The 17438-nt window shown below is 55.2% G+C and overlaps 1 protein-coding gene across 3 annotated transcripts; it reads left to right on the top strand.

Moving 5' to 3' along the window:
- The first annotated feature begins 3231 nt into the window (after positions 1-3231).
- On the top strand, positions 3232-14280 carry LOC138917999 (ral guanine nucleotide dissociation stimulator-like). 3 transcript variants are annotated; one of them, XM_070237128.1, is made up of 16 exons: positions 3232-3505; positions 3908-4018; positions 5671-5781; positions 6649-6842; positions 7432-7539; positions 8204-8394; positions 8541-8845; positions 9617-9832; positions 10256-10302; positions 10812-10881; positions 11651-11719; positions 12160-12234; positions 12809-12835; positions 13207-13328; positions 13533-13636; positions 13976-14280. In XM_070237128.1, the coding sequence occupies exons 1-16, from the start codon at positions 3368-3370 to the stop codon at positions 14035-14037; spliced, it is 1950 nt and encodes a 649-aa protein (XP_070093229.1). In that variant the 5' UTR covers positions 3232-3367; the 3' UTR covers positions 14038-14280. The 3 variants fall into 3 exon arrangements, with proteins under 3 accessions (XP_070093229.1, XP_070093230.1, XP_070093231.1); XM_070237129.1 differs by lacking the exons at positions 3232-3505; positions 3908-4018 and adding an exon at positions 5102-5267 and having other exon boundaries at positions 10199-10302; XM_070237130.1 differs by lacking the exons at positions 3232-3505; positions 3908-4018 and adding an exon at positions 5448-5509.
- Positions 14281-17438: the final 3158 nt, after the last annotated feature.

Below are 17438 nucleotides of genomic sequence, written 5' to 3'. Positions count from 1 at the left end.
CAAATTCCCTCTTGTAATGTGTCTTATGATGAACCGAAAGCCTAAATTTTAATGAATCCCAGTTTACCAATATTTCTTGTATGGAGAGTGTGTGTGTGTGTGTGTGTGTGTGTCTTCTTTGAGAAGTTTTTTCTACCCTGTGGTCCTGAGGATGTTTTCTTATGTTGTCTTCTAGAAGTTTCATTATTTTACCTTTCCCCTTTAGGTCACAGTGTCCAGGAATTGAGTTTTGTGTATTGTGAGGGTAGGGCTCAAGGTTTCTTTTACATCCATATGCTCATCTCTACGAGTAATAACAGGCAGCATTGGGACAGGTGGACACAAGCCTGGGAGTTAGGGGTCCTGTATTCTCAGCCTTACCCTCCCTTTAAAGCACCCTCTGAACGTGGGCAGGTGACTTTCCCAGTTCTCCCTCCTCTCAGACTCCTTCCTTCCTCTCTTCCTTCTATCCTTCATTCCTCCCTCCCTCCCTCCCTCCATTCTTTCTTTCCTTCCTTCCTTCCATCTATCCACCCGAGCATCTGTCCAGGTATCAATCTGTCCAACTGTCCTCCTGCCTGTTTGCCTGTTTGTCCTTCTTCTCTCCTTCCATCCTCTTTCCTCCCATCTCTCAACTTCTCTTCCTTGTCTTTGTTCTTCCTGCTTTCCCTGTGACCCTCCATTTGTCCGCTCTTCCTCTGTCCATCCAGGTATCCCCTCTATCTGTGCCTCTACTTATCTCTTTGTCGCGTCTCTCTCTTCTTCAAGCACACTGTCTCTCTTGGGTTCATCTCACTCACAGGCTCGAACATCCCGCTACTCACACAATCCCTCCTTCTGTCACTCACATTTATGGCTCACCTGTGAATGGTTGTCCCGGGACAGCCACTGTTGGAGTGCAGATGAGCCTGTGGGGCTTCACCCACTGTGTGGGGTCTCTGTCTCTCCCAGACGACAGCCCTTTCCACAGCTCCTGAGCCGGGCAGCATGTTCCTGCCTACTTCCTCATTGCTTGAGCAACCAGAAGACACCACAGGCCTAGGGGGCCCCTCTTCCTTCCCCAGAGGAGCTCTCCAGCCCCACACCTCAACTGACCAATTCTTACTGGGCAGCTGGGAAGCCGAGGTGTGCAATTCTGCTTTGAGGGCAAGCATGTTGATCACAAGGATTATACCAATATTTCAATCTGATGCAGCCCTCAGAGAGCCCCTGGTCTTGTGAAAGTCACAGAAAATTCTAATACAAGGTGGCATGTTTTGAGGAGAAGCACCTGGCATCCTTTGGGTGGGAAGGGCTCTCTGGAGGAAGTTTTGCCCAATTGGGGTCTTTAAAAAGGAGTAGGAGTTATATAGGGAAATAAGGTGTGGAGCATGTTCCTGGCAGAGGAAATTGCATGAGCAAGGGCCCTGTAGGCAAAAACAGCATAGTGTATGGGAGAATTGACAGGAATTTGGTTTGCCTGAAGCACAAAGCCTAACTCAGAGTGAATGCATCAATGAGGCTGAAGAGTCAGCAGGAGCCAGATGTGCAAGGGCTTTGAGTGCCAGGTCAAGAAGTTTGAACTTAACCCTGAAGGCCTTAGGGAGCCATGGGTGATGCTAGAGCAGGAGTGTTCTAGTGAGATCTTCATTTCAGAAAAATGCTTCTAATGTTCAAGGCAGAGAACATCCTTTAGACAATGCATCCAGTGAGCATGTTAGGGTGTTGGTTTCGGTGAGAAAAGATAAGACCTACCTGGGACATGAATGAACAGAAGGAATGCATTGAGGAGCAATCTGTAAGTGCAATTGGTGTTACTGGCAGGGGAGGGAGGAGGAGCTGAGAGAGATGCTGGCTTCGACTTGGATGAGCACAGCATTGGGTGGTGGTTCCACTGGGAGCAAAGGCAACAGATGATACTGAGTTCAGGACTCTGATCTGGTCTCAGCCCAGCTCTCAGTGATGGCCATCTCTCTCCCTCTCTTCTTGCAGCCAAGGGGCACGACCTGAAGGCCCTCACACTCAACTCCACCATCTCCGACATCCAGTATTTGACAGACATGAGCAAGGGCTCAGCCACATTGAACTCCACTGAGAGAGTCCTGCAGCACCTGATGAGACCCTGGTGCCAGCAGCTCCCGGCAGGATGAGTCCCAGCCAGCCGCACCCCACCTGCTGTCTCTCCTGCTCGTCCTCCTCCTGCCTCCTCCCCTGCTTGGATCCTTGTTCAAGAAGAGCAGCCCGGGCCCCTTGTCTTGGGCTGTAGACTGATCTCCCTCAGGGAAGTCCCTTTTCTGAGCATTTGAGAGTCATGAACACTTTCGGTGACCACCCCAGTTTTCACTCTTCCCACTGACTGCCAATTTGCTCCTCCCTCCCTCTGGCCCCCATTATCAGAGGATTCAGGACATCTCTCTAGAGTCCCCACATTCCTCTCTCCCCGGGCCTGCGGAGGAAGGGGCAGCCTCCAGCATGGAAGCTGTCTGCACCTACCACCCTGACCCCATGGCTCATGATGGAGAGTGTGACAGAGACCCCATGTGACAGAGAGCAGCATTCCTGGGTGCTGAACCAGCTGATCCACCATGTGACCCCGAGGGGCCTCTACTTCCTGGTCAGGGACAGCCTTTTTGTCAGTGGTGAGTGTTCGTGCTGAGCTGGATTGACCGTGATCGTTACTTATGCCTGTTCTGCTTTATTTCCTCTCTAACAAGTCAGCCCAGGTTCTGAGTGGGGGACACAGAAACCGCATATGTAAAAAGTTTCAACTTACAAACGGAGACTATGTAAATGGATTTGTTGATCCCAATTAAAAAAAAAATGTGAACTATCTCACTATTAATTTTTATATAGATTGCCTGGACAAACGGTAATATCTTGGTTATAATGGGTTTAAATATACTATTAAAATTAGTTTAACTTGTTTATTTTTACTTTTGTAAATGTGAGTATTTTAAAAATGTTTAAATTTCATAAGATAGAGTGTGAAATTCTACTGTTGGACAGCACTGTTCAAGACATGAAAATAAAGCCCAGAGAAAGTGGTTAGGGACAATTTTTCCAAGGAAAGAAGTCAATCTGACCCACGTGGCAAGATGCAGAAAACAGTCTCATACACACACACACACACACACACACACTTAGAAAGTAAGACCAACATCATCATAGAGTTGAACCACTACTTCTCAAGTGGCAAGAGGTTGCAGTCCTACATTGCAGCCAAGATCCCAGAGAGGTTTTCGGTGGGTTGATTGAAGGAAGGGGCCCAGGTAAGGGAAACTTGAGGAAGTGACCTCACTTCCTTGGAGACAGACCCCAACAGAACTTAGCACACTGGTCTCCAGGCGCCCACATTCTAGACATAGCATCCTATTGAGCCCACTTGAGTGGCGACACTGAAGACAAGAGGATGTTCTCCTGTTGTCTCCCGAGTTGTGGAGGCTCCGGCTTCAGGAAAGCCAAGAAAAAGAGACTTTTCAGTCACTATAGACACTGGCTTGGCCCTCACCTGCACCGCCTCTGTCCAACTGGCAGGAGGAGCACTCTGGTAATACAGGGAAAGCCAACTGGGTTAGGCCACAATTGGATGCCACCCACACACCACTTTGAGCCTCCTTGTGTGTCGGGGGGGAGTGGAGTGAGGGACAGCGCTGCGGAGCGGGGACCCACCGTGAGCATGAGACATTTATTTGGCCTTAGAACCCTGGCAGTGTGTCATGTTCCCAGCCTAGGTGGTGGCTAGCAGGATGGGAGAGTGAGTGCTGGGGACCAAGCTCCTCTGCCCATAAGTTAGTCCTGAGCCCTCTGGGTGTCATCTCATTCCCCCCCTGGCTGGAGGTCTACGTAGATGCTGCTGTGTACATGATCTGTGCCAGGGTTTCCTCCTGTGGCCAAGTCGAGGCAGGCCCCTGAGACCTCCCTGCCCAGCTCTCGGGCACTGTCTTTGCAGAGATGCATGCAGGAGGCGGTTGAAGAGCTGGCAGATGGCTTCGGGTACTCCATCTCCCTGGACCGGGCGCAGCTCCACCCCGCCAACAGTAGTGACCAGGGCTGCTCTGAGGTGAGAGTGGGCACAGAGGGGTCTTCCCACCCAGAACCCTGAGATGACCAGGGCCGGCCCAGAATCCAAATTCAAACTCAGGTTCTCCTGCCTGTCCTTGGCCGATCATTCCCTCCGTTCTCTCCTATAGAGCCTCTACATAGGGCAACTGAAAACATGCACACTTGCTCCCCTAGTTCCAGAGATATATGATACAGGGAGAGAGAGAGATGGAAACATGAGGAGGGAAGGAGGGAGGGGGCTGAAGAAAATGAGTAAGAAGGAAGGGCCAGGCTTTTTGTTCTTAACCCTGGGTTGCGTGCCATCCCATCACCTTGGCTGCATTCTGTTCAGAAGCCAGTTCCTGACCACTGTGTGTTCCACAAGGATGCGCACAGCAGAAGACAGTGAGCACTGGGAGCCGTGGTGGAGGCTGCCCACCACATAGGCCGACACGAGGCACTTGGGTCTGATTCTAAGTCAAACAGGAGACCATGCAAGGTTTCATGCCAGTGAATGGAAATATCTGAATTTCCCCTAATTTCCACCTCTTAAAGGTGCAGAGCTGGAACCCAGGCCTGTTTTGAGGGCTACTCCACACTACATCCCACCCCTTCTTGTCATTCATTCATCTCTAAGTGTGTGCATCAGACACATGGTAACCAGACCACAGGTGTTGTCGCTATTGTCTGTTCTACACCTGAGGATGTCCCGAGGGAGATATTTCTGGCATTGTCCCCATCGTGCAGGTTGGGTGATTGAGGAGCCCCTGGGAGGCATGATGGCATTTCCAGGACACAGAGCTTGTAGGAAAAAAGAGGTCTGAACTCAGCTGCATGTCCTCAAGCTTGAACCCTGCTTTCATCACAAGGTCCTGTGTTGGGATCTGTGCTGGCTATTTGTGTACAGTTCTGGAGGTGACATGGGCAAGGAGGGTGAGCAGCCAAGATCCCAGAGGGGTTTTCAGTGGGTGTGATTGAAGAAGGGGCCAAGGTAAGGGAACCCAGAGGTAGTGACCTCACTTCCTTGGAGACAGACCCCAACAGAACTTAGCACACTGGTCTCCAGGCACCCACATTCTAGACATAGTGTCCTACGGAGCTCACTTGAGTGGAGACGTTCAAGAGAACAGCATGTTTTCCTGTTGTCTCCCGAGTTGTGGAGGCTGTGGCTTCAGGAAAGCCAAGAAAAAGAGACTTTTCAGTCACTATAGACACTGGCTTGGCCCTAACTGCACCGCCTCTGTCCATTTGTCAGGAGGAGCCCTCAGGTAACACAGGGCAGGCCAACAGGGTTAGGCCACAACTGGGTGCCACCCGCACACCCCTTTGAGCCTCCTTGTGTGTTAGGGGGGGAATGGAGTGAGGGACGGCGGGGCGGAGTGGGGACCCAACCTGGGCAGGAGCCGTTTGCTCGGTTTTGGAAGCCTGACAGTGCGTCGTGTTCCCAGCCTAGGTGGTGGCTAACATGATGGGAGAGTGGGTGCTGGGGACCAAACTCCTCTACCCATAGGTGAGTCCCGAGCCATCCAGGTGTCATCTCATTCCCTCCTTGGCTGGAGGTCTATGCAGACGCTGCTGGGTACCTGATCTGTACTGGGGTTTCCTCCCGTGGCCAAGCCGAGGCAGGCCCCTGAAACCTCCCGGCCCGGCTCTCGGGCACTGTCTTTGCAGAGCAGCACACAGGAGGTGGTCGAAGAGCTGACTGATGGCTTCGGGTACTCCATCTCCCTGGACAGGGACCAGCTGCACCGCACCGTCATCAATAACCAGGGATGCTCTGAGGTGAGAGTGGGCACGGAGGGGTCTTCGCACCCAGGACCCTGAGATGACCAGGGCATGCCCAGAATCCAACCTCAAACTGCCGTTCTCCTGGGACCCTACCAGGGCTGTCCCCCATGAGTGTCCCACAGTCCCAAAGGAATCTGGACTTCCGCTCCTCCCCACCAGCTGCATAGGAGGGTAGGAGGGCAGTCTTTGCATTTCCCTAGGAAGATTAGAGAAAACGTTGTTGTCGTTGTCACTTCCCAATAGGCCCTGAGTATCTTTGAATTTTGCCTTTTTTGGAAAATGGAACCTCGACAACGAGGGTCTCCAAACTCCCTTTAATGTAAGAGAAATAACCATCAGCGTGTTTTGGAAGCCAAAGGGATTCTCAGAGTGTGTCACTGCCTTGTACACTGTTTCCAGACCTGGGAGGGGTGGGGTGGCTGCATAACGTTTCCCTCCAGGTCGGGGCCCACTGAAGCCTCAGGCAGTTAGAGGGGCTGGCCCTCAGCCCTCACTTTGGGCGGTTCTCAGCTCTGACCCACAGGACCTAGAGAAGCCACTTGGCATGCCTAAGCCTCTGTTCTCCTCTGTGGAGAGGGGGTGTCTGTTGAGGATTCACTGGGCTGGTGCTCTGCACAGACGGAGCTCTGTTGTCCCTCAGCGAGCAAATGGCCTCGAGGGAGCTCAGTGTGGAATCCTTGAACACACCCAAAGTCAGATTGTACTTTCAAAGCCCAGAACCTTGCTGAGTGTGGGAGCTCATGTGTCTCCTGTTGCAGATGTGTGGGAGGGGCTAGGAGTTCCTGGGTCAGCTGCAGACCTTGATAATCCTGGTGGTTTGCAGTGGTGGCCCTGACCCTGTGTCCTCCTCGTCCCACCCAGAGTGAAGATGAGTCCACTCTGTCTGTCACTGAGGCCTGCAGGATGCGTGCCCTCCAGGCAGGTGTGATGCAGAGGCTCTCAGAGACTGTGCTGCCAGCCTTCCCCAGCAGAGTCCTCTGCAGTGTCACCACCTCCCTCTGCAGCTACTCAGGCTCCAGCACAGCCCACCAGGTGCTGGACCAGCTGTTTCCCAGGTGACTGCCCGCCTCCTCCTCAGCACAGTGGTGACTCTGCCCACTGCCAGCTGTGTGTCTTGTCTTGGGAATGTCACCGCATCTCTCTGAGCCTGAGTTGGCTCCTCCGAAATGTGGAGTGGCAGAGGATGAACTTGCTAGGCTTCTCCCAGGGATGAATGGGATCAGCCCTCCAGGTGCTGCCCTGGTGCCCGGCTCTGCAGAGAGGGTGGTGGGCCGTGCTGTGGTTGCTGGTGGTGATTATTTCTCTGTCCCCCACGGAAAGTAGTCTTCCTCTCCCTTCACTGGCTTGTGGCTTTTTGAGTTTGGAAAAGCACCTGGAGAGCACCCTGTCAAGGAGTTTGAGATGCCATCCAGCTGGTCCTGGTGCTTGTCCTTGGTGTAGCCACTTAGGGATCTCTAGGGCCACAGAGGGGCCACAGGCCCACTCAGACACCTGGGGTGGTTCTGGTTGGAGTTCATTTAACAATGTCTATGAAGGACGTACTGTGTGCAGGGCATCTGGACACACTAAGTGTCACTCAATAAATGAAGCAGACAGCCTCCCTGGGCCTCCTCTCTAATCTGAGAGTCTTGACATCATTCCTAGGTCCCATCTACCCTCCATCCCGGGCAATGCCCTCATCCCCTTTGGGACACATGGAGGCAGCTTGGCCCATTGTGTGCGGGATGCTGGAAGACAGCACCACCTTCCAAAGTGAGTGGTCTTTGGGTGCAGACGGAGGGCCTCCTGTCTCTAGCAAACAGGGTGCGGGGAGAGGATGGAGGCTGCGGCCGGGTCAGGCCTGGGAGAACCCTGCATCTCACCCATCTTGTGATTCCCATGGGAGGGCTGAGTTCTGGTGGCTTCCACTCCAGCAGGACTGGACTCAAAGAGAGCTATGCATGGGTCCCAGGCCCCCTGAGAACTGGAAGGGAGGCTGGGCTGAGTTGCCTCCTAGAGACCCAATCCCAGCAGAGTCCCAGCTCCTTCTGCCTCCCTTTCTCCACATCCACCCCTTGTGAGCGCCACCACCAGGTCCATAGTAGGAGGTGTGTGAGCCAGCTGCTCACAGATCTGCTGGAGTCTTCATTCCAGTGGTCCACTTGCATGGAGGGCTGGGGTGGGCTGTGTCCAGACCCTTGGGGAGGAGAGTGTCGGTGGGAACAAGAGACTCTCACAGACTCTGTGTTCGGCCTGCTGGATGAGCAGGCCTGCCACAGCCAGGACAGCCAGCCAGGGCTCAGGGCTGGGATGGGCACCTCCTCTGGAGGGGGAGGGGATGGCACAGGGGCCCAGATGCTAACAAGAGTGCCTTGGGCGGGCAGTGTTTAAGGAAAGGCTGGGCCACTGACTCTCTGGCCCATCTGCCTCCCTGCAGTGCTATCTATTTCCTGCTGGGAACCTGGCTGGGCCAAGGGCAGGATTGCAGGGAGCCCCTACAGTTTCCATGCTGGACCCTGCAGCTGGCCACTCTGCACGTCAGCTTTGGTGGCTCACATGTGGAGGGCCATGCCTACCTTCTTCCAGGACACCTGGAGCACCTGAAGGCCATTGAGGCCAAACAGAAAGGTGAGGGGACTGGAGTCTGAGAAGACTGTCTGTGTTGAGGTTCATGGGCTAGAGTTCCCTTAAAGGCAGTGGAGTCCTTCCTGTCTTTGGAAAGGCACAGAAACTGTCAGGTGTGTGGGTGAAACTTTCTCCTTATCCTGCTGCAGAGCCAGCTCCAAAGCTCCTGCCACATCCAGAGCCAGAGCCAGAGCCAGAACCAGCCCCTGGGCTAGAGCCATCTCCAGCTCCAGCCCCACCACCCATGGCAGAGCTGGAGCCAGCGTCACCTGCATCGGACCCTACAGGGCTGGAGGAAGGGGCACCATTAGCTTCAGCCCCAGTGCCGGCTCCTGAACTAGAGCCCACTGGACCCTGGGCTGTGACCACCGAAAACCAGCTGCGGGAGGAGAAGCCGAACATCTTGGACTTCCCTCCCCGGCTGGTGGCAGAGCAGCTGACAAGGATGGAGGCGGTGAGCAGTGGGGCTTGCAGGGCAGGGGGGCCCTGCCTTCCTGTGCCGTGAGCTGCCCCACACCTGCCATTCCCTGATCCAAAATCTGATGATCTGGGTTCACATTCCTGCTCCCCCGTTACCAACACTGCGACTTGGGCACTTTCTTAACCCCAAGCACTCGCTGTCCTCACGTGCACAGCAGAGCCGGACACTAAGGGGACCTGCTGCACGGGGTGGCTGTGCCGATGAATGAGGTGGAACAGAGAGGAAGTTGGGCAGGGTCTGGCCTTTTGGTGCAGGAGGGAGCTCACTGAAGTGCTGCCAGGTCCTTGGGCCGATCACGCGTGTGCCCAGGGGGCCTTCAAATCCTCAGCACACATCAGGCATGTGATGTGTACTGACTCCAGCAGAGACAATCACATAAAGCCGGTGCTTCTCCCTGCCTCGGGGGAATGTGCATGGGAATGGGGAGTGGGACCCGAGGGGGACTGCGATGGGTGGAAGATGTCCCTTGGGGTGGGCCGGTGAGGGCTGTTTTCTGGAGCTTGGAGGAAGTGAGATGGGGCTGGGAGCAAATGCCCTCCCTTCTGCACAGCACTGTGTCCCGGTCATCTTGTGCTGACACCTTCAGTGGACACAGACAAAACCCAGGGAATCCCACACACCTCAGAGATCACATCCTCTGCTTCCTGAGCTCCTGCTCTGTCCTCAACCCGCCTGGGACTGTGGAGGATCATGGATGCCAAGCTGGGGTGAGGCAGTGCTGGCAACACTCTGAATCTTCCCCAGGAGCTGTTCAAGAAATTGGTGCCTGCCCACTGCCTGGGCTCCATCTGGTCCCAGCGAGACCGCAGGGACCGCAAATTCCTGGCACCCACCATCCGTGACACTGTGGCACACACGAACACCTTGGCCAACAGTGTCATCGCTACGTGCCTCGGGGCCCTGGGCATGACAGCGCAGGACAGGGCCAGGATGGTAGAGCTGTGGATTCATGTGGCTGAAGTAAGTCATGGGAGGCCCATGGAGGCCCTGTCTGGAGTCATGGGAATTGCCTCTTATTTCTCAGCTGTCGATATTGAAGTCTGTGGTCTGAGTCCCTGCACTGGCCCTAGACACTCCTGCCAGGGCCACACTGACCTTGACTTGAGGTCCTGGTGGTGGCAAGCTCACTTCCTTCCTGTGCTCCTTCCTTGTGTTCAGCTAAAAATCCTTGCGCCTGGCAGTGTTACTCCTCAGGTCCCAGGTGTGCCCTCCCTGGGTTTCCTGGGCATCTGTCTCATCCAGGACAGGAGAAGTCCATGAGGGGACAGAATCCAGAGCTGGAGAGCTCCAGCCCCCACTCACAGCTCAATCTCTTCCCTTCCCTAGGGGTGCCTAGGCCTCAGAAATTTCGCATCCTTCCACACGATCTTTTCTGCTCTGCAGAGCCCTGCCATTAAGCGTCTCAAACACACCTGGGGACAAGTGTCCAGGTGGGTAGGCTGCCCTCCATCCAAGCACCACGAGGGGGATGTGGACCCTGCACCCAGCATTGGGTCGCCATGGCCCCCGCAGTCAGCTGAGACCACCTGGGAGACAGTGAATGCCTGGGACATGGACTGATCCGGTTCCTGGGTCTCTGAGCCTCTCAGGGCCCTTAGGCCAGCGGTTCTGCCCAGGAACTCATTTCCTTCAATATCAGATCCTGACTTGAGCCCAGTTGGAGATTCTCAAGTGTTTCCTTTGCAGCAACAGAAATCTCCATCCAACTGAAACCAAGAGTGTTCAAAACAGATCTGTGTGGTAGATATGGGAATGGAGGCCCCAGGTGACAACAGGAGAGGCCCCTCCCCAGTCCAATGGGGACCTCAGGGCTCAGAGCAACCCAGTGAAATCCCTCATCCAGGCCCCAGGCTGTTTGGGTCTTCTGGGATCTCAAACAAACGGATTTGCCCTTCAACCATCCCATAATCTTTCTTTCTTTCTTTCCCCACTCCCCCAGGGAGAGATCCTACACCTTTAAGAAGTGGTGCAGGGGACAGCAGCACGTGAGCAAGAGACTGTTCCTGAAGGTAACCTGGGGCTGGAGATCTGGGAGGAGGGGTCTGCGAGGGGGCCGGGAACATCCTGAGGGCATCCTAGGAAGTGAGGCTATGGTAAGGCCATCCTGGGGTTCAGAGACCCCTGTGGGTGGGGCAGGAAGGAGATGCCACATGGCTCCCCCAACACCCTCTGCCCTCTCCCTCCATGTCTCAGTTTGGCTATTGTTGGGACACACTCTGGGAGTGCAGAGGTCAGGACCGTGGTCAGTGGTGGGGCAGGGCGAGGGGTGAAGGCAGCGGGGACAGGGGCTCTGGCTGGGAGGGAGAGTGACCTCTCCTCAGTGGGTCCTTGAGCAAGTCTCTGCCCCTCTGTGGGCCTCGGTCTCCTCCTCTGGGAAATGGAGGGAGATGACATGGTGCAGGCCTCACGGTGGGGTGATACCATCCAAGGGAGGACAGGAATGGGAGGAGATTTGTGCTGGCTCCTCCTCGAGAGCTGAGGGGAGAGCAGTGATGACAGTCAGATGACAGGGAGTCCTCAGGAGAGCCCTGGAGGCAGGTGGAGTTCTCCCCACTCTTTCCTGATGAGGAAAGAGTCTCAGGGAGGCCTGGGCAGGCCCAAGGTCACACAACAGTGAGTCCTGGAGCCAGGACTGGTCTAGAATCAGAGCACCCTGGAGGTGGGAACAGCATAGGCAGCAGGGGACTGGAGTCAGATGGCCAGGGTCTGAGGTCAGGGGCCTTGAGGGACATGTGGAAGGGAGCAGGGCCTCTCTGACCCTGTCCTCGGCACTGACAGGAGGCGACCACCGTGTTGGCCACTGCACAGAGGGGCCGCCATAGAGCCCGGGAGAGGCAGCGGCAGCAGGTGAGGGTGCCTGGGGGAGAGGTGCCCAGGAGTCAGAGGAAAGGGTGCTCCCCCTCCCAGCTAGAGGCCTGCCCCACGAGAGGGTCCTTCCTCCTCCAGCGCATCTGCTGTGGCTGCCGAGCCTGAAGTGCCTGCACTGGCAGTGAGCAGGAGGAGGCCTGGAAGGGCTGCGAGCAGGATGGTTTTGGGGTGGGGAGGGGCAGGGGCCACACCCCCTGGGATTGGCCCACAGCCAGCCCTGGGACGTGACTGGGGGAGTTTGGTGTTCCTGGAGGGGAGGGGAGGAGGGCATTGTGTGTGGTGGGGGCTCCTGAGGGTCCTAGGCTACTGTACATGGGAGCCTGGGGTGGGCAGGTGGCTGGGGTAAGGGGTTTCAGGGGAGGGTTCATGGGGGCACCTGAGTGCTGGAACTCATCACCATCCCCACCTTGATGGAGCAGGGTGTCATCCCCTCCCTCGAGATGATCTTCAGTTACCTGGAGCTGCTGCATGATGAGACGGATTATTATGTGGAGGTGAGTGAGCCTGGAGGTGGGGCCCTGGGATCAGGCTCCTGAGGGTTTGGGAGGAGAGAGTCCTGCCTGAGCCCTGAGCTCTCACACTTGGAAAGGTCCTCTGCAGAGCCTCCCAGCCTCCTGTGGAAGCCAGGGCATCAGGCCCATCTCAGCAACGAGTGATGGGAGGCTCTGCCTAGGCCGCCATCCAGGCTCCCAGGGCTGCTGAGGCTCAGAGCTGCCTGGCTGTGTGGGCGCAGGAGGTGGTGTCTGAGCTGGACTCAGCCTCTCCCTCTGGCCCTGCCCATGAGGGAAGAGAAGTCGGGCCCCTCCCAGTCAGGAAGCACATCATTGGCTGAGCTGTCCCTTCCTGCCTGAGGCCTCAGTCTCCCCACGTGTCATCAGAGAGGGTTAGATTACAATGTCTCAGCTCCTCTGCCCCCAGGTCTGGAGCCCAGAGCCTGGCCCAGGTCCAAGACTGGTCTCTGGAAGGGCCTGCCCACTGGCAGCAGTGCAACACTGGAAGAGGTGGGATGGGGGCTAGTTCTGGGCTAAGGGGGCTGTTTCTGATGGACTTCGGCTGTCTGCCTTCCAGGGCAATGTGCTCAGCTGTCGGAATGAGGTAAGGAGCTGCGGCCTCACTGTGGTGAGTGTGGGTGTGTGGGAATCAGAGAGCTCCCCTTTCATAACAAGCCCTCTAGCTCGATCCCTGGGGTCGGACATTTATTTGCAGAGTTTGATATACAGAGCTTGGGATCCTATGGTGTTGGCGGGTGGGGGAAGGGCTGGCATCAATGACCCCTTCCTGGTAGAGGATCTATTTCAGGCCAACTGTGAGAACAGGCACGTCCTGACTGGAATTGCAGGGAAGGAGAGTTCCCAAGTTGGCAAAGGCCCCACACTGGCTCCTTGTCCCCCTCCTCACCCCCTCCAAGAGCCCTGCAGGGTCCCCCACCCAGGCCATGTCTCCATCCTGTCCTTCCTCTGTCCCAGGAATTCAAATTCATCAAGGACATCGAGATGGTCCAGAAGGCTGCAAATCTGTACACCGTGCAGCCCGATGAGCATTTTGGTGCCTGGTTCCAGGCCGTGGAGCCCCTGAGCGAGGAGGCGAGGTGAGGCGGGGCAGGAGTTGGGTGAGGCAGGGCAGACTCTCTCTGCAGACCAGCTCCAGTGTCCATGGCCGTGGCTCCATGGTCAGCCTCAGATCTGGCTGCATGGCGACCCCTGGGGCCCTGGGACTCCAGCTGCTGGGAGGCTCTGGGAGGCACAGCTCAGGTGTGGCTCCTGGGAGCCAACAACTCCACTCTGTCCTGTAGCTACAGCCTGTCCTGTCAGCTGGAGCCACGATACCAGTGGACCAGAAAGATTCGACTCTTCTTCACAGACAGGAAGAGCCACTCATCTTCCCGCCCAGGGCTGAGTGAGTGTCTGGACTGGCAGTGGCTGAATCCAGGGGCTCAGTACAGATTCAGGCCAAGTCTGGGCCAGGGGAGTCGGACAGCTGTGGTGCTGGGGCCCCAGCTCCACCGCTGAGCAGTCCTGTCACGGGTGATTCCCCTCGCATTTCTGGGACTGGTTTGTTTCTCTGTGAAGTGGGTGACACTAAATATCAGCCCCTGTGTCAGAGACATGGGGTGCTGTTGGCTGACTAAGCACTCAGCACCGGGGCTGGGGCACAGGGTACAGTGGGTGCGGGGAGGGGGGAGAGTATGCTGTGTTTCTGGGGGAGGCCCCCTAGGAAATTCCTCTCTCTATCCAGACACCAGGCCCCCAAAAAAGAACCCAGTGGTGGTGGCAGATGATGCTCCTGAGACCAGCTGAACTACAGCAGGGACACAGCGGGGACACTCAGGTGCATGGGGCCACCTCTCAGAGGCTGATGTGAATGAAAACTTTGTGATCCATTTCCTGGGGTCCCTGAAGGCAACAAGGGAGTGGACGATCCCCCCATCTCCCTCACACATTTTCCCCAGCGCCTATTTCCCTCTTTGGAGGGGCCATGTTTTTGTTGTCAATGATAAATGCTAAGTTTGGGTATTCTATTAAATTTCTGTTTTTTTCTCAGCCTGGGAGTGGACATGTGGTTCTTTCACTCTCTGTGCTCATGAAAATGAGATCCAGAATCTCACATTCCTCCTTGAATTCAGAAACCTCGCAGAGTCCTCCGCTCAGGGCATGTGGTGAAGGGAGAAGTGCCAGTGCCGCCCCTGGCTGCTGAAGGACAGTCCTGTGTCCCCCTCACTCAGAGGACAGGATCATTGCAGTGTGGTTCACCTGGTCCTGGAGCAGAAGTGGCCCCTCCGATCTCCCGGGGCTGAGACATTGGAGGGACTTTCTCTGGCAGAACAACAGCCACAGAAACGGGAGTGTCTTTAAAAGTAGCACTTGCTTCGGGCCAGCCCAGTGGTGCAGCGGTTCAGTTCCCAAGGTCCCCTTTGGCCGCCTGAGGTATGCTGGTACAGATCCCGAGTGCAGACCTAAGCATCCCTTGTCCAGCCACGCTGTGGCAGGTGTCCCGCATATAAAGTAGAGGAAGATGGGCACGGATGTTAGCTCAGGGTCAGTCTTCCTCGGCAAAAATAGGAGGATTGGCTGCAGATGTTAGCTCAGACCTAACCTTCCTCAATAGCCAAAAAGCTGGCCCTGGCCTGTGCCTAGCACAATTCCTGCCCAGGACCGTGGCTGCCTTGCTGCACTTGGAGGACGAGGGAACATTTTCCCAGTTCCTCTTGCCCAAATGAGGAACTTTTTTCTGATTCAGCCCCTGGAATTGCATCCACTGTAAGTGGGGAAAATCCTGTAAAACCTCAAAATGTGCGCGTGGAGAGGGCGAGGCTAGAGGAAGGTCCTGTGCAAATGGACTAAGGGCGGGCAGGACTCTCCCTCTCTGGGCCCTCTAGGGTCTCCCTGTTCACCTTTGACCTGGGCTTGGTCCTCCTGGGATTCGGGTCCTTGACTCTGATTCCCACTTTCTGCTTATTTTTCTCCAAGGGGAAAGATTGGGGAGGCAGCTTTTAGCGCCACAGCTGGGTCTCCCTCCACGAACCTGGTGCTCCCTGTGAACTAGGATTTTCAGCATCCCTGCACTTCCGCATGCAATTCTCTCTGAGGGCAGAAATTCCCTAGATGCCCCCAGCCTTTCTGTCAGGTCCATCGTGGCCACTCCTTCCAGGCTGGACCTGATGGATCCCAGGTGAGCTCTGGTTTTCCAGGATAACAGACCATCATCCTGACCAGGAATGACCCCAGAGTGTTCCTTGCTGCCCGGGGTGACCTCTGGGCCTGTGAGGTACTCAGGTCCATGGTCTTGGACAATCACCAGTTTACACACTCTGGTGTAATTTGACTGGCTTTTCCTAAAGTGGTAGCTGGGCCCGAGCCCATGAAGCATGTAGCCCCTGGGGTGACTAGGGTCTTTTCCACAGTCTTGTGCGGTGGTTCTGTCATTGAGGTGTGAACCTTTCCTGTTGGGAAGTTGGAAAGATGAGGACTAAGAAAGGTGTGAGTTGGGGGTCCTGCGGGCAATGCCACCAAACTAACGTTCTGTGGATGTGCATGGACACAGCTTCACCAAGTATAATCCGGAAATGCTCCCCGTGTGGGTGTCCAACAGACACTGGTCTGGCTCAATCGGAGAACCCGCCTGAGAACCAACAGCTACGGGGTGACCACCCGGCATTTCGAGCTTCATCCCCAGGTAACACCATGTAAGCAAGGACCAGATGAATCGCTTGTCACTTCTGAGTTATCCCCTCCTTCCTGATGGCTACAAGTGTCACTCAGACACTCGGCAGGCCGGACTCTGCCAGGAAGGCCGTCTCAGGACAGCCAGAAGCTGAGGATCAATCCTGGTTCCCAGCAGCCCAGGCCCTTGCTGATGCGGCACAGCCACCCAGGAAAGAGACTTGCCAGAGGAAGGTGGGGAAGGCTGTGCTGTCCCTCCAGGGAGAAAGAGTCGTGGCAGGTCCCAGGGCTAGTCCAGGTCCAGGATGAAGGCATGGGTGTCCCACGAGTGTCTCCTCCAGGACTGGGATGCTCCTGAGAGCCGACCCGGCAGGTAGCAACATTCAGTAAGTCATGTGGGTACAGCTGTGGCAGAGGAGGGACAATTTATCCCATCTTTGGGTTTCCAAATTGGAAATTGTTTGCTGAAGTCCATGAGTAAAGCAGTGAGAAAATCTGGATGACAGGTTTATTTTTGAAGGAAAGTATGAGTTACCAAAACTGGCTTCCTAAGAGCTAACTAAAGGGAAGAGAAAATAACAATGTGAATCTCTTGAAATCCCTCAGGTGCATATAGTGTCAGAGAGAAATCATCAGAATATTTGAGGAACTGGAAAGCAGGGTTCTGTTTAAACTGTTGCAGGTGTAAGGTGGGGATGGGTGCTTGCATCTCATCTTCCAGTGTAAGTGAAAACAAGATCACATTAGGAGTGACCTCAGTCTTTCCAAAGTGGTGTAAGACATGGGATTGTACTCCTCACTCACGTCCCTCAAGAATCTCTTGCCACGTGGTCCATTCATTGATGCATCTTCCATTTACAGGAGCTAACAAAAAATCTGTCCCATTGACAGCCATACCACCCAGCTAAATGCCACCTCACCCCACTCACAGTGTCCCGCAAGCCTCTCTTGGTGATCTGTCTCATCACAGTGAGGGATTCATGCCAGAGTATTCCAGAACCCTGGGAACCATATTCATACCACCTCCAATTGCCAAGACAGGAGGGTCTCTGAATGGGAAACCTGACTCCCAAACACTGCCTTTCCCTTGGCTCGCCTTAGGATTTCTCCCTGAATGACATGATTGGCCCATTCACCCGACTGCTGCCCCCTCGGTTTTGGTGGCTCTGGAAGAGGTACCAAGATGTACTGGCCTTTCCTTCACCATTGAGGAGACCAATGAGAACCCTTCTTGACTCCTCAACCTGCCCTTAGGTTTTGATGTGTACACTGCCTGTCCCAGTGACCACAAGACCTTGGAGACCACTCTGACTCTCCTTAGGGAATTGAACTCTCTCTAACTACAACCACCAGACTAGAGCAAAACTGGGGCCACTGTTTTAGGAACAACTTCAGCATTTGCAGCTAAGGTTGGAACACTTCTGGAGATCTACCAAAGCCCCTGGGTAAGGGGTCTGGATTCTGGAGAGAGAGATTCCGGTCTTCACCAATCAGTTCTCTCATCCAATCATAGGGAAAGGCAGAAGCTCTACGTATGT

This window comes from Equus caballus, chromosome 16, assembly GCF_041296265.1.
Source record: "Equus caballus isolate H_3958 breed thoroughbred chromosome 16, TB-T2T, whole genome shotgun sequence".
NCBI lineage: Eukaryota > Metazoa > Chordata > Mammalia > Perissodactyla > Equidae > Equus > Equus caballus.
The sequence above is the reverse complement of the archived record's forward strand: the minus strand, read 5'-3'. Positions and strand labels throughout refer to the sequence as shown.

What these genes read in the sequence shown, in the direction of transcription:
- LOC138917999 (XM_070237128.1), top strand. Translation starts at nt 3,368, where the DNA reads ATGTTCTCCTGTTGTCTCCCGAGTTGTGGAGGCTCCGGCTTCAGGAAA. An exon ending in ACCTGGGGACAAGTGTCCAG is followed by an intron (nt 10,303 to 10,811) that starts GTGGGTAGGCTG and finishes CCACTCCCCCAG; the next exon opens with GGAGAGATCCTACACCTTTA. An exon ending in CCCCTGAGCGAGGAGGCGAG is followed by an intron (nt 13,329 to 13,532) that starts GTGAGGCGGGGC and finishes TCTGTCCTGTAG; the next exon opens with CTACAGCCTGTCCTGTCAGC.